General features: G+C 34.2%; 1 protein-coding gene across 1 annotated transcript in view; it reads left to right on the top strand.

Annotated features, from left to right (window-relative positions):
• The window catches only part of cdh22 (cadherin 22), a 168,597-nt gene that overhangs the window by 142,356 nt on the left and 11,692 nt on the right, over nucleotides 1-14,549 (top strand). The window contains exon 10 of the mRNA XM_026265680.1: nucleotides 7,885-8,002. Within this exon, the coding sequence (XP_026121465.1) occupies nucleotides 7,885-8,002 (118 nt within the window). The remainder of the gene's footprint in view (nucleotides 1-7,884; nucleotides 8,003-14,549) is intronic.

The raw sequence follows: 14,549 nt of genomic DNA, 5'->3' as shown, positions 1-14,549 counted from the left end.
GACCTTTGTTTAAAAAAAAAAGACTTCCTTGTTGCCTTTTTCTCTATCACATTTTAGAAATCATCAGAAGTTATATATCACTTGAAAACATAAAATCTCAAAATTCATCCTTCAAAACCCATTTTAAAATCAGACATTGCATTACCATGTAAATGGTACATCAAGATCATGTTACAAAATGTTTTCAGTCATGAATTATAAAAATTTAAGTTTGTATCATGCACATTCATGTCTATCTTCAAAAACGTGAGTGACAGTTAACAGGTTAAAGGCATACAGCTATTTAAGTGCATTTTAAAAAAGACTGATGATAATTGATTACTTCATTTTGTTTTTAAGCGGCACTAAGGTTTCAGTACAGTACAGTACAGGTTTCAGTACAGTAACTCAAATTGAACTGAAATTGAAGTAAAATGAATCAGATTTGCCAACAGTACTTGATAAAGAGAAACGCGAGAGTGGTTTTCCATGCAATCATTTGTGATTTAATTATTTTACACTGGTTACAGTCGCAAAAAGCAGTTCCTAGCCAATTAAATATTTTAAATCTAAACATAACTTTTTCTTTTTTCTTTATTTTATATGTAATTGTTCCTCAGTTGTTGAATATTCTATTAATTTCTTTGACTTTTCCTGGCTGAAGATTACCTGGATATTTCCAGGTTGTCAATGCCCAGATTAATTATCACCTTCGCTAACTAATTACAGTTAGTTCCTCTTCTCACCATCCAATGCAAACTCATAGAGTGAAAACTCTTCTCCATCCGTCTCAGAGGTCAGCATCCTCCTCCTCCTCCTCTGTGAGCTGGAGGAAGACTTTCGGAGAGGACCTTTGGTCCTGGAAGACTCTGGAGAACGTGCAAGACTTTTGGGAGACTCTTGGCTTCTCACTTTCCGAGCCTCGCGCAGCTTAAAGGGTCATGAGGGGGCTGTTGGATGGAAATCTAATTAGATGATTTTGCTTGAGGGAGCTGTGTTTGCCACTCAATAAACTCCCACACACACAATCTCTCTCTCCTCCACATTATTTTTCTCCATCTTTCTTTCTCAGAAGTCCCTGTTTCTCTCAGCGTTTTTTCATACCAATCCTTCTCCCTCCAGAAGCCCCTCAGGCATTAGTTTTGCCCTCGAAATATCAGATGACCTTTTGTTGTTTTTGTCTTTGGCATTGCAATTAACTTTTGTTACGAAAACCGTGTTCATTTATTCTTTTTAATATAGTTTGTGTTCTCATTTAGCATTGTTTACTACATTATTTATTTATTTATTTACTTACCATTCAAACAACAGCTCATTAAACAAATGAGGGTCACAAAAAAGGAGGGATGAGAATCCTACCAATTAACAGCCCTGGTTTCTTAAAGTCAACTTATCTTAATGCATGTTTCTGATTCAGCAGTGTATGCTTGTTTTTAGCGATATGATAACCAATAATTGTTTAAATATGAAAGCCGATAACCGATATGTTGGCCGATAAATCTAAATCCACATTTTTACATAATTTTTAAGAACCTGATTACCAAAAAAGTCTCATCATTAAAAGGCATTAAACACTTCAACATGTATCAAACATAAAGCCTCCTTATAAATAAATAAAATAATGCTTATAATGGAAACAAGTTACTGGACAACATAACTTACGTGTAAAAGAATATAAGGCGATAAGATGATTGAGTGTGTTGTAAGAGGTCCAGCATCTAAGGACTATAGCCAGAGATATTGACAAAATCATTAAATATTGTCATTATTAAGAGTATTTTGCTTTACTTATTAATGTAGACCTGTTATTTTCTGATATTATATTGCATTGCAATATTTTTCCAATATTGCAATGTACCCATGTGTCGTGGACACGTTCTTTGCTTTTCCTGTAACAACGCGCTGAAACGCCGCAAATAAACCCAAATAATTCACAACTTTTTTTATTACGGTAATATTCTCTTTACAACATTATGTTTATGACATTCCCAAGCTGAAGAGCTGAATGAACACCGGTAAACTGAAATGCTGCCAGCTTATTCAACAAAGGGAAACGCATCATATATTCAGATATTTAAACAACATAAATTTAATATTACAACTTACATACATACGCATTCTACATGAGAAAAATCTGATTTATATGCATAACATAAACATAACATAAATTGCACAAAAAAAAACTGTAAATGCACAAGCAACCTTAACTGTGCTAGTCGTGTGTATCCGTTGTGGATGCGCTCTTCCCTTAACTACGCGCTAAAAAGACGGGCGAACAAAGATTCCGTTAATTTCTTTTTTACAGTAGCTAATAGTGTCAATGTAATATGACAGACTTGCCGTGCACATGTTGCAATCCACTGTATTTTCCTCGAAGTGTTCCCAATGATATTTCAAGCAATTAAAAACCATCATGGTGAACAGTGTGCATCTGAATTGTCTCTGGAGTAAATAATGCATCATTTACTGGCTCTAAGATATCGGCCAAATTCGATAACGATAACAGAAAAAATAACATTAATTGGCTGATATCGATATGGTGGCCGATATATCGTGCATCCCTGCCTTGTTTTTATCTTTCATCAACATGTACCTGTATGTAAGATTTCTCTGCTTTGAATTTACTTGCATTTTCAGCTTCCCTCATATTCCATACTTTTTTATCACTTTGTCATAAAGAATCTGTCCAATGTTTTTGAATCATAATGGTACTTTTTGAAATTATGATGTAGGAAGACTGATTTAGTGAGTAATTCATAACAGTATGAAACACATTTGTGAATCACTTTATGCAGTTTGATCAATCAGATCATGCATGCTCCATTCGGTCATAAATGTGGTCAAATAAACAGTATTATCGCAGTATTATTTAAAAAATGATTGTAGTATTAATATTTTGAATTGGCTTTTATTTTAGATTTTAATTTTAGCTTTAGCTTTTTTGTTAATGTATTTTTTATAGCTCTTTTAAGCTTAAATTTTATTTTATTTCAGTTTTAGTAATTTTAGTACTTCAACTTATGTTTTTTTTTTAATTTATGTGTGCAATATTTATATTTTATTTGAGCTTTATTTCAATTAACAAAAATATTTAAGTAGTTTTAGTTTAATAAAATATTATAATATTTCCTAATGTATTTTATTTTCAGTTAGCTTTTATTTTATATTGTAGCTTTGTTTTACTTCGACAACCAGCATTGCTAAATATAAATGGATAGAAATCTGATCTGCTCTTCTTAGATAAGAGATAGGTAGATATATATTTTTTTCTTTTTTTCTTGAATGCATATTGGAAGATGTTTGAACTGGATATGACTAAAGCCCCCTTTTTAACTGATTCATAGAGAGAAAAATAAAATGATTCATAAGTCATTTGTTCAGTAATGGTGAATCAATGATGGAATATAGTTCAAGAAGGCTTACGGATCCAAACATCATGAAAAAACTTCATTCCAGCATTTTTAAAGAAGATCAATAAGTACCATTCCCAATTCCCAACTTTCCACAGTCGTGAGCAGAATTTCATGGGCGAGCACTAAAGCGATGCTGTGATGAAGGACGTTTGAAAGCAGGCGCTCAGCAGGAGTCCCACAAAACTTCCCTTTCAAGCTGAGAAGAGACCAATAAACAAACAACTTTAAAATATAACACGTGTCCCGTTTCCCCCGTCCTCTGTCATGCGGCTGGAGATCTTGTGTACTGTAAAACAGTTTTTCTGGACACCAGACAATGTGAAGAAAGTCACAGGAGTTTGTGTGTGTTGATTAAAGGCTCTTAAACGCATTCGGCGTCGCATTATCAGCCGCAGACAGAAGTGGAGCGCTGCGAATAATGAGGCGGATGGGAAGCACAGGTTAGTGTTTAGTTTAATGCTGCTGTGGATGTAATCAAGCAGAAACATTATCAGCTGCAAGTACTGCTCGACTTCTGACAAATATGTTTTGGGGATCCAACACCTGCAGTTTTACTCCACAATAAACAACATTTGTATTTTCTGGAGTTCGGTTTCATTTTGTACCTGGTTAACCATTTAGAAATGACTTAATTAATTTTGAGTAGATGTCTATGCTGGTCAGCACTAATTTACACTTTAAGAAAAGTCTGTAATAATAATACAGATAATAATAATAAACAAATACAGGCCAAAGTACTGTATTAATGTGAAAAAAGGGAAAATATACTGCTATTTATTTATTTATTTTTTATTTTTATTTATTTTTTGCCAGGACATTATTATTATCAAGACATTATTTCATAGACGTGTCCATTAAACCTAAAACACAATTCAGTGAAGTGCAAAACTAAATAAATAAATTAATTAATTAATTAATTAATTTAAATAATAAATATGATATTTAAATAAAAAATAAATATGCCATATTTTTATGGATGGGTTTTAATTAATGTGTATATATATATATATATATATATATATATATATATATATATATATATATATATATATATATATATATATATATATATATTTAATTAGATGTTTACTGTTTAATAACAAATGTTCAATAGCATTTACTGTCTTAAAAAATTAATATTATTATTTTTTTAATGGGGAAGTATGGTCGAAGAGTGCTGTGAAATTTTTCAATTATTATTACATTTTAATTATTTTGTTAACAAATTTTAACAACAAAAAAAATATTATAAATTATGATTGATGTTATTTTAAAGAGATGAGTTTTAGCTCATTTTTTTTTTTTTTTTATCCGAGTAAAATAAAATAAGTTGTTTGGTTGGTTGGATGGATTGGAAAGTTGACACAGGGAATGTCATCTAGACATGATCAGGGTTGGACTCCTGCACAGCTTATACAGGAAATACATTTATTTTAGATTAAAAATACAGAAGAATATTACATGTGTTCAACTTCACTGACTGGTAAGAGAGGCTTCATTATCCTAACGTTACCTTAACTCACTCTGGTAAAGATTGGCAAGCCTGTCTGCTGCTCACAGACTGCAGGAACAATACTGAACACACAGCCATGAATGAGTCTTAACAACACACTCTCTTTCTGTGCCAGAATGTGTTTCCATGTGATCCAGACTGACAGTCTGTGGGCTTTAAACCAGAATCTGAGTAGATATGCAGTCCAGCTCCTACATCAGCACCTCGGGGCACAAACATGCTGTGCACAGTACTTAAATAGTATATGGTAGTAGCAAACATTAGTACTCATAGATGAAGTTTCATTGTGTCATTAAACACGTATGTCACTTTAGGTTAGGGATAGTTCCCCCTACAAATGTAGGTTCTGTCATCATTTACTCTCCCTCATGTCTGCTGTTGTTTGCAGGATCATAAAAGAGACTCTGACATACAGAGAGAGATTATGATGCTTATGGCTTTTAAAATAACCATACACGTACATTTCTTTAAAAAGCAAAGTCAGACAATCGATTTGTAAAAACAGATACAAAAGAACCAGTTCATAAGAGTCATTTGTGTTGAATCAATGAAGGAATATGAATCAAGAAGTCTCAACAGATCCAAACATCATATGTATATACATAATATACAAATTAATTTATGTGCATGCTTATTTATTCATTTATTTATCGCTTAAAAGCAATGCACGTCACTTTTTGATAAATGTAGAGGTAATATATTAATGCCAAATGTCATGATTTCCATGCTGCAACAGAATAGAATTTGTTGTCGTTGTTTAAAATGTATCTCTCTAGGATTGGTGATGTCAAAAACAAAACAAAAATAGACACATAATAGCAAGACATATCTCAGTAGACATAACGTGAGTGAAGTGAAACAATGACCCAGTTCACATTCATGTGACATTTGACAGCTGTCAATCTATCATTGCACTTCAGAAGACTTGGAGTATGGTGCATGAGTCATATGGACTTCTTTTAAAACGAAAAAGTGTACAGGTTTGAACTGACACGATGGGAACAGAATGCTCATTTCTGTGCCAACTATTTCTTGAAAGGCTTCGGCGGTGAATGTTGGGTTTCTCCTCGCGGGAGCGGCACGGTTGAGTCAAACGAGTGCGTCCTGGAGGACTCGGGCTTAAACACAAGCACTTTGCCTCTCTCGGAAACTCCAGCTTTAATCATTTTGAAGGGGAAACATCAGTGTTAGTGTGGGGTCTCCTTTGAGTATACGGCTGTGCCTTACAAGCATTTGTCCTTGCTTTCACTTTCCCGGTGTGTGTGTGTGCACGTCTTTCCTTTTCATTTTCCAATCCGAGCAAGCGCGAGTGTTCCTCGCTGACTTTAGGGCGCAGGAAAGACTTTGCAGAAAGAATTTTAATTTAGTTTTTTTTTCCCTCTCTCCTCTAATTACACTTGGATTTTCTATCACCTCCCTAAAAATTGACATAAACGCCGTGCAATGCTTTTGATGACCGTGAAATGAGAAATGAGCAATGAGAGAACATGGGAATTTTGGCGGGATTGTCTGAAGATCCGCCCACTCCCTCCCGCCCTCCTAAACACTTCCATCTGTTGTCTTACAATCCGGCTAACCCACTCTCAATGCAACTACAACTTCTCCTCCTCGCGCTTCTCATTTATCACAGAAACTGTAATTCCACAGCTAAGCGAGCCGAGAGAGCTCTGTGTAGTTTTAGCATAATATGACAAAAAATACAGGGTTTTTCTTGGACGAAAAGGAGGTCCACAACTACTGAACAGTCATTTATAGTGTGCTTTCTCAATGCAAAGTGCTCTGGCTTCACAGTGCAGCATATCAGCCTTTTGCATAATTTGTAATATTTGTGCAAAATAATGTGCCGCATGTGAATCTGTTAAATGTAATGATACAACCGTAATATTGAGCATTTAAAAATAAATATTGATTATAATTTGCAAATATGCATTGTTAATGTAAAATTATAAATGTACTGTTAAAAAATATTTATATGCATAAAAATTTATATTAATCAATTACTAATATTACTAAGTTGATAAGGAAAATAAGTGAAAGCACTGTAAAAAAAATGGTTGTTATGTGTGTAGTTTTATAATATTTGTTTTGAATATTTGCTGTTTTCTTTTTCATTTTAGTTGAAGTTTAATTTTAGTTATTATTATTATTTTTATGTACTTTATTTTTATTTTTTTATTTAGTTTTGGTAATTTTACACATATTATAAACAAAAATGAGAAATTATGCCTGTGAAACTACCTAAAATAAAATAAGTTAGTTTTAATTTAATTTAATTTAATTTAATTTTATTATATTTTATTTTATTTTCGGTTAATGATTATATATATATGTGTGTGTGTGTGTGTGTGTGTGTGATTTTAATTAATTAATATAGAACTCATGGAAATGTATTGATTAATTGATATTATTATTAGAGATATATTTAACTGTTGTACAACTGTTTTTTTTTTTTTTGGTTGACTAGTAATTTAGTTATGCGATTAGTCTGGTCTTTAATGTAACATTTTGACAGCAGCTTTGTACACTAACCTCAAAGTGAAAGTCCTGTGAACTCAGAGTATTTTGCTTTTATGAAGCAAGTTCAAAAATGAACCGTACTGGAGCCACAGATATCTGAGATGATCTGAGTGCATTTAGAGAGTCACATACAAGCCAGAATTACTGCAAAGTGCGGTTAAGCTTCTCAAATGCTGGCCAGAGGCTGAGGACCTCGAGCGAGGGGAACATGGCTTGTGTTTGCACCGCTGTGACATGCTGATATGCATGCTTTGGTTTCTCAGCACTCACACACTGTTCTGTTTGCCAGAAGTGAGTCATTTCCATAAGGTAAATATTGACTTTTCTGGCTGAATAGTCGACTAGTAAATATGAGTAGTCACGCAGTCTGGCTGAAGCTGTTTTCTGGGTGAAGGTTGCAGCACATTCTCTGATTAGGACGGTGGAGACACTGAAGTTAACCTCTTTCTGTCTCTTCTCCAGCTCATTCACACCATCAGTGTGGTGGACAGAGACGAACCGCAGTCTGGACATCGATTTTATTTCACTCTGGCACCCGAGGCCTCCAACAACCGACATTTTACTCTATGGGACATCAAGGGTGAGAGATTTGATCTTTTTATTATACATTTTGGATGCACTGGAAAGTTTTATTTTACATGCATGAATAGTGCATTTACTGTGTGTGTGTGTGTGTGTGTGTGTGTGTGTGTGTGTGTGACCCTGGAGCACAAAATCAGTCTCAAGTCGCTGGGCCAAAAAACATTGTATGGGAATTTTTTTTTTTACGTCCAAAATCATTAAGATATCAAGTAAAGATCATGTTCCATGTAGATATTTTGTACATTTTCTACTGTAAATATATAAAAACTAAAGGCGATTTTCTCAATATTTAGATGTTTTTTTGCACCCTCAGATTCCAGATTTTTAAATAGTAGTATCTCAGACAAATATTGTCAGATCCTAATTAACGATTATCTATGGAAAGCTTATTTATTCAGCTTTCAGATGATGTATACATTTCAATTTCAGAATTTAGGATTTTTTGATTAATAGAAAGTTTAAAAGAACATCATTTATCTAAGATATATATATTTTTCTAACATTAGAAATGTCTTTATTGTCACCTTTGGTCAGTTTAATGCATCTTTGTTAAATAAAAGTATTGATTTCTTATTTAAAAAATGCACGAAAACAGTTTTCACCATTTATAATACTCAGAAATGTTTCTTGAGCAGTGAATCAGTATATTATCATGATTTCTGAAGATCACGTGACACTGAAGACTGGAGGAATGATGCTGAAAATACAGCGGAGCATCACAGAAATAAAATACATTTCACTATATATTCACATAGAAAACACTTATTTTATATTAAAATAATATATCACAATTTTTTGTTGTACTTTGGATCAAATAAGTGCAGCCTTGGTGAGCAGAAGAGACTTTATGTCTGGCCAGTAGTGTACTGTATGTAGTTTGGCAGGTAGTATTAAATGCATCTGGGTCAAATACTTTCACAGTGAATGACAGTCCAGTCACTTTGACAAGCTTTCTGAGCATTTGTACTCGGGGTCCCTGTTGGTTTTTGCGAACAAATTTCACCTTTGACCACAGCTCAGCTCTGCGACTCCTGCAAAGACAGAATCAATACGAGAGGAAAAGTCTCTCCCCTGATCCTCTGGTGTGGGACGTCCGTCCGTCTTCAGGACAAAGTCTGATAGTGAGGTTAGACAGAACTTCAAAAATCCCTCGACCGGAGAGTTTCCACAAAGCTTTCTTTGAGCGAATGTCCCCGAGCAGACACCGTATCTTCCTTCTGTTCAGGATCATCAGATGGATAGAGTTCCTCCAGACGCTTTCTGTGTCCGAGCTCCTTCGACGGGCCGCTCGAGGTGTCATAAAAGCCCAATATGAGAAGAAAAACAAAAAAACCTTTAGTCTAAGTCTGACTTGACAAATGCAATCTTTCATGAATGCTCCCGAGAGGAAGGCCACGCTGTCACTTTTATGACATCACCTTCTGTTTCAGCATCTGCTGTTTGTGTTCAGAAACAGAGAAGGAGGGGTATTTCTGATTTCTGTCCAATTAACATGCACGGCTTTTCTGTTGTGTACGGAGAATTCTTTCATAGCAGTTTTTACTTGGATTACTTTGCGTCTTATAGTGATTATTTAAAAACCCAGTATTGGAGCTGTGTTGCTTTTGGTCCATATCAAAAGTGTATAAACATTTAACAGATAAACTTCATTAAAATTACATTACACATTCAACTGCACACTTATATATGGCATAAAAAAAATAATAATAAAAAAAAACTTAACTGTGAGTTTTCATTTTAACTGGTTTTATATAAAATTATATATACATAATAAATATGGCAAATTAATATTCATTTAAAATTAAATATTAACCTAATGTATATTGATTAGGGAATATATATATACATATTAGGACTGTCAAATCAATTAATCACGATTAATTACAAAATAAAAGATTGTGCTACATATATGTATATATTTCATATAATTCTTAAATTTATTTATATTTATAAACATGTACTATATACAGTACATACTATGTGAATACAAACCTGATAATTTGTATATAAATATATAATATTACATAATCGTTATCAATACAATTTACAAAAGCAAATTCATAATGAATGAATACATAATATTACATTAAATCTAAAAATGTTAATTTATTCTAAAATTGTCATCATATTAACTGTAATAGTTATCAATAATATTTATACACACACAGTTAGGGCCATATATATTTGTATATATCCATATATATATATATATATATATATATATATATATATATATATATATATATATATATATATATATATATATATATATATATATATATATATATATCCTTCATTGTACTAATACTAAATACATTTTATTTATTAGTTCATTTGAAAAAGTAAACATTTAAATTACAATTAACATTTATTATGCACAATTTATTATTATTATTACATAATTACATATTACATCATTTATTTTAAATATTTAATATGAGAGAGAGAGAGAGAGAGAGAGAGAGAGAGAGAGAGAGTCTCTACTAATAGTGAAGCTGTGAGTTTAAAAGCAGTGTTATCATGTCATGCTGAGAAATATAATTTAATTCAGAATTGAGCATTCAGAGACAATTTGATAAATAAGGTTTATTAGAAGACAGTATTCTTGGAGAATGTCCATGAGTGTGCTGGCTTTATTGATGTGAATCCATCTGCAAATAATCAGGCATTTTGCTTTGTCAGTCTTCTATCTGTTGTGTCCGTCAGGCCGAGTGGGATTGTGTTTTTGCCCGGCTCTTTAGAGATGTGTGTAAGTTGATGTGACGCATGGGCAAATCCAGACTGATCTGACAGGAAGGAAATGTCAGCGGTGGAGAGCCAGGCAAATGTCATCTGAGCATGTGAGGACGGCCGAGGGCCACACAAACACACACACAAACACACACACACAGATACACACAGATACATGCACGCTTGAGTAGAGACACACACACACACACACACACACATGCACACTTGAGCATAGACACACACACACACACACACACACACACACAGACCAGATCAACTAGAGCTGGTAGAAATGATATCTCAAACACTGTGCAAACAAAAAGTGTGTCATTATATGTAAATTAAAAGAGTGAATCTCATGAAGAAATGAACAGGTCAAATTTCACAGCTAAATCAAAAGAAAAATGACAAAAAGTGTAAAAGTGACAAAAATTTGTTAAATAAATTAATGGAAGAGAAGACCAAGCACAAATATATATATATAACACACACACAATTTAATATATAAATTATACGAACTAAAACCATAAGAAATTTCTTTTATTTCTAAACATTTCTCATTTTAATTTAATTTAACTTAATTTACCTTACTAAAACTGAAAATAAATAATTAAATAAAAATTAAAGCAAATTCAATAGTATCACAATGATTATTAGAATAAATATAAAATATATATGTACTACAATGTGACAATATATTGACAGTGATATTCATTTATATTACAGTAATGATAAAGTGGATGGAAATGTGTTTGATTTAAAAAAAAAAAAATATATATATATATATATATATATATATATATATATGAAAATAATGCTAAAGTGTTTGATTCTGCTCCACTAATGTCATCAAAAGTGTCTGGAAAGTTGAGGATAATGTTTGAAAATCATAATTTTTGCACTTCTGTTTTTCCCCACTATAGCCTCACACACTTCACATTTGATGATCCCAAAACAGTCTTGATTTTCTATTTACTGAATATAATTTCCTATTTTCCTCATTTGTTTTTGGGATGAAACATGACCTGTATGTTATCTTTGACAGCTGTTGTGAGATTCACCCACAAACTCTCCTAAAATCATGGTTTCCCCTGCTATTCCCCTCTCAAGCACACTCAAAAGAGCACACTTTGTGTCCTCCCACGTCCCGTATCCCTCATACCTCTGTTTCATGGACACATTTGTCAAGCTGTCAGACTGAATCTGTCATTTCTCCGCAGCGCCGCGTTACCTTCTCCCTCTGTGATCCGACTCACGAGGACGTCAGACTCTTAACTATCAGTGCTATTGATTCAGCTGTCCTTTCACTGTAATATTAAACTCATCGCTTCCTTTGTGCATGGAATAGAGTCCTGCCGGAGAGGGACATAGCACTGGGAATTTGATTGACGACTCCAAACAAAACATCTTTTGGCTGTTGGTTTTGGACGGAGTCAGTTGAGGCACGAGGCTGTTCTCTCACAGCAGTGTTTGATCCGTCTTTCCACCAACATTGGCCACGTCTGTTTGTTCCCTGGACGCCTGCTGGCGTGTTTTTAGTTGCAGAAGAACGCATAGCGCTGTCCGAGGGCATTGTTCATTGTTACTCAGTCTGTTTGGGATGTTTTTGGCATCGGCGCAGAGTTTTGTTCTGGTTTGATTTCACTGTTCTCTTCCCATATTTCGTATTCAAAGGAGTTCGACTGTTCTGGCCTCAGTCGACCGATGCTGTGATACAGAAACGTTGCAATATGTTTCCATCTGGCAAATGCAGATGCCCAAAACAAGTGTTTGGACTCTACTCGTGTAAATGTGATTTAGCAGATCAAAAGTCTCGAACGCTGCGGGATGTTTTCTTTCTCATCGTGTTCAGATCAGATGCTGTTTTTACTCATTAGTTTAGTAACTAACCACAAACAAATGATGCTTTCTTCATTTTCAGCACAAGATTTATTGTTATAGTATTTACACATTTTACAAATTCATTTTATACGTCATGTTTTGTTTAAAAAGGATGATTTGATTATTGATTGTCTGTCATTTTGATGAAATGCGTATATATTATATTATATTATATTATATTATATTATATATTAAATGCATACATATGTCATGTATAAATAATTAATAATAGCTGTTTAATAGTAATATTAAACTGATACAATGTTATTATTAATGACTATTAATTCAAATACACTGTAAAAAAAGAAATCCATGAAATAACTGAAAAATTAACGGCAGTGTGTAATATGTGCAATGCTGTCAGGGTTTTGCACTTTCACTTTGTTTTATGTTTGTTTCTTGTGTCTAGTGTCAGCACATGGCCTTGTTATAGTTGTTTTCTCTGCCATGTGCTCCTTTAAGCCCCTCCTCCTTGTTTCCTCTTTTCCACATCCTCTTGTTACTCTAGGTGGTCTAATTGTGCTCACCTGTCCCTCGTGTATTTTCCTCCCTATTTATAGTGCACCTTACCCTTTTGTGTTTGTTGGTCCGTTGTCATTCTCACCCCCTCTGTCTGTGGATGTGGCTGAATATGTGTCCGTGTCTCCCTGTCTGGTTGGTCTTGTGCCCTTTATTTGTCTTTTTTTTAATGAAATTTAAATAGTGAATGTAAATGTTATGCTCTTTATTACAATATTTCATTGCTAATAATTGTTCTTGTGCACAGTGATGTCTGGCGAATCATTGTGAGTTGATTCTGAGTCAGTTCTGAATGAATCATTAGTGATTTGGTCTGCGTATGAATCATGTTTAAGAATCCTTATCTAACAACTGGAAAGGTCACAGTAATTAATCGGCCGAAAGTGCGGGATCCCTAATAAACGTAAGCACTAAATCTGATGACTCTAAATTAGCTATGAAGCTAATCTGAGCGCTGATTCGAGGTGCTGAACTCAATCAATGCATTCCTTCTGCATCCTCTTTTTGTCATTTAGGTGTTTGCCAGAAATATGTGGCCCAACTAGATGAATATTGAAAGGTCATGGCTCTGCGCTCTTTAATAATTGATTGGTTTCCCGATCAATGAGCGCTTTTTAAGACACATCTCAGTATTGCTCATTTCAGGGAAACGACTGAATGGTAATGTCTCCGTTCCTGATGATTCAGACATCAGAAATGGATTTGTCGCCTTCGTTGAAGGTGTGTGCTGTATTTATGAGAACGAGTGAAGATTTACAGGCCCAGTCGAGTCACAGTGTCATCCTGCTTTTACTCAGCAGATATCCTGGTCTTGTGCTGGATGTGATGACGTGAGCTGTATTTATCTGTGAGTCTTGTTCTAGCGCTGGAGCTGACGGTGATGTATGTTCTTCATGACGGATGGCTCCTGTGCCTGTATGCAAGTCCATTAGTCGAGCTGTTGCTGGAGTTTTTCATAGTCTTTTGCTGCTTGTCTGTGTTTGTCGCATTCATACATCTACCGCTTCAGTTCTGGGAACTTCACACCTGCTTTGTTTCTCGTTTACAGCCTACAGTGTGTTCAGTTTGTGGTTGCTTCTTCTATTAGGACAGACATTGGGCGCTTTATATATGTGCTCTTGTTTTTGTGACATATCAGGACACAACTCTGTATAATGACATGGGTATGACACAGGTATTACAGGGAGAGGGTGACTTATGAGGACATAACCCATGTCCCCATTTTTCAAAACGCTTATAAATCATACAGAATGAGTTTTTTTGAGAAAGTAAAAATGCACGAAGTTTCCTGTGAGGGTTAGGGTTAGGTGTAGGGTTGGTGAAGGGTGATAGAATATACAGTTTCTACATTATAAAAACCATTACACCTATGGGATGAACACACTTTACACTGTGTGTGTGTGGGTGTGTGTGTG

This window comes from Carassius auratus, chromosome 6 (assembly GCF_003368295.1).
Source record: "Carassius auratus strain Wakin chromosome 6, ASM336829v1, whole genome shotgun sequence".
NCBI classification, from domain to species: Eukaryota; Metazoa; Chordata; class Actinopteri; order Cypriniformes; family Cyprinidae; genus Carassius; species Carassius auratus.
The sequence above is the reverse complement of the archived record's forward strand: the minus strand, read 5'-3'. Positions and strand labels throughout refer to the sequence as shown.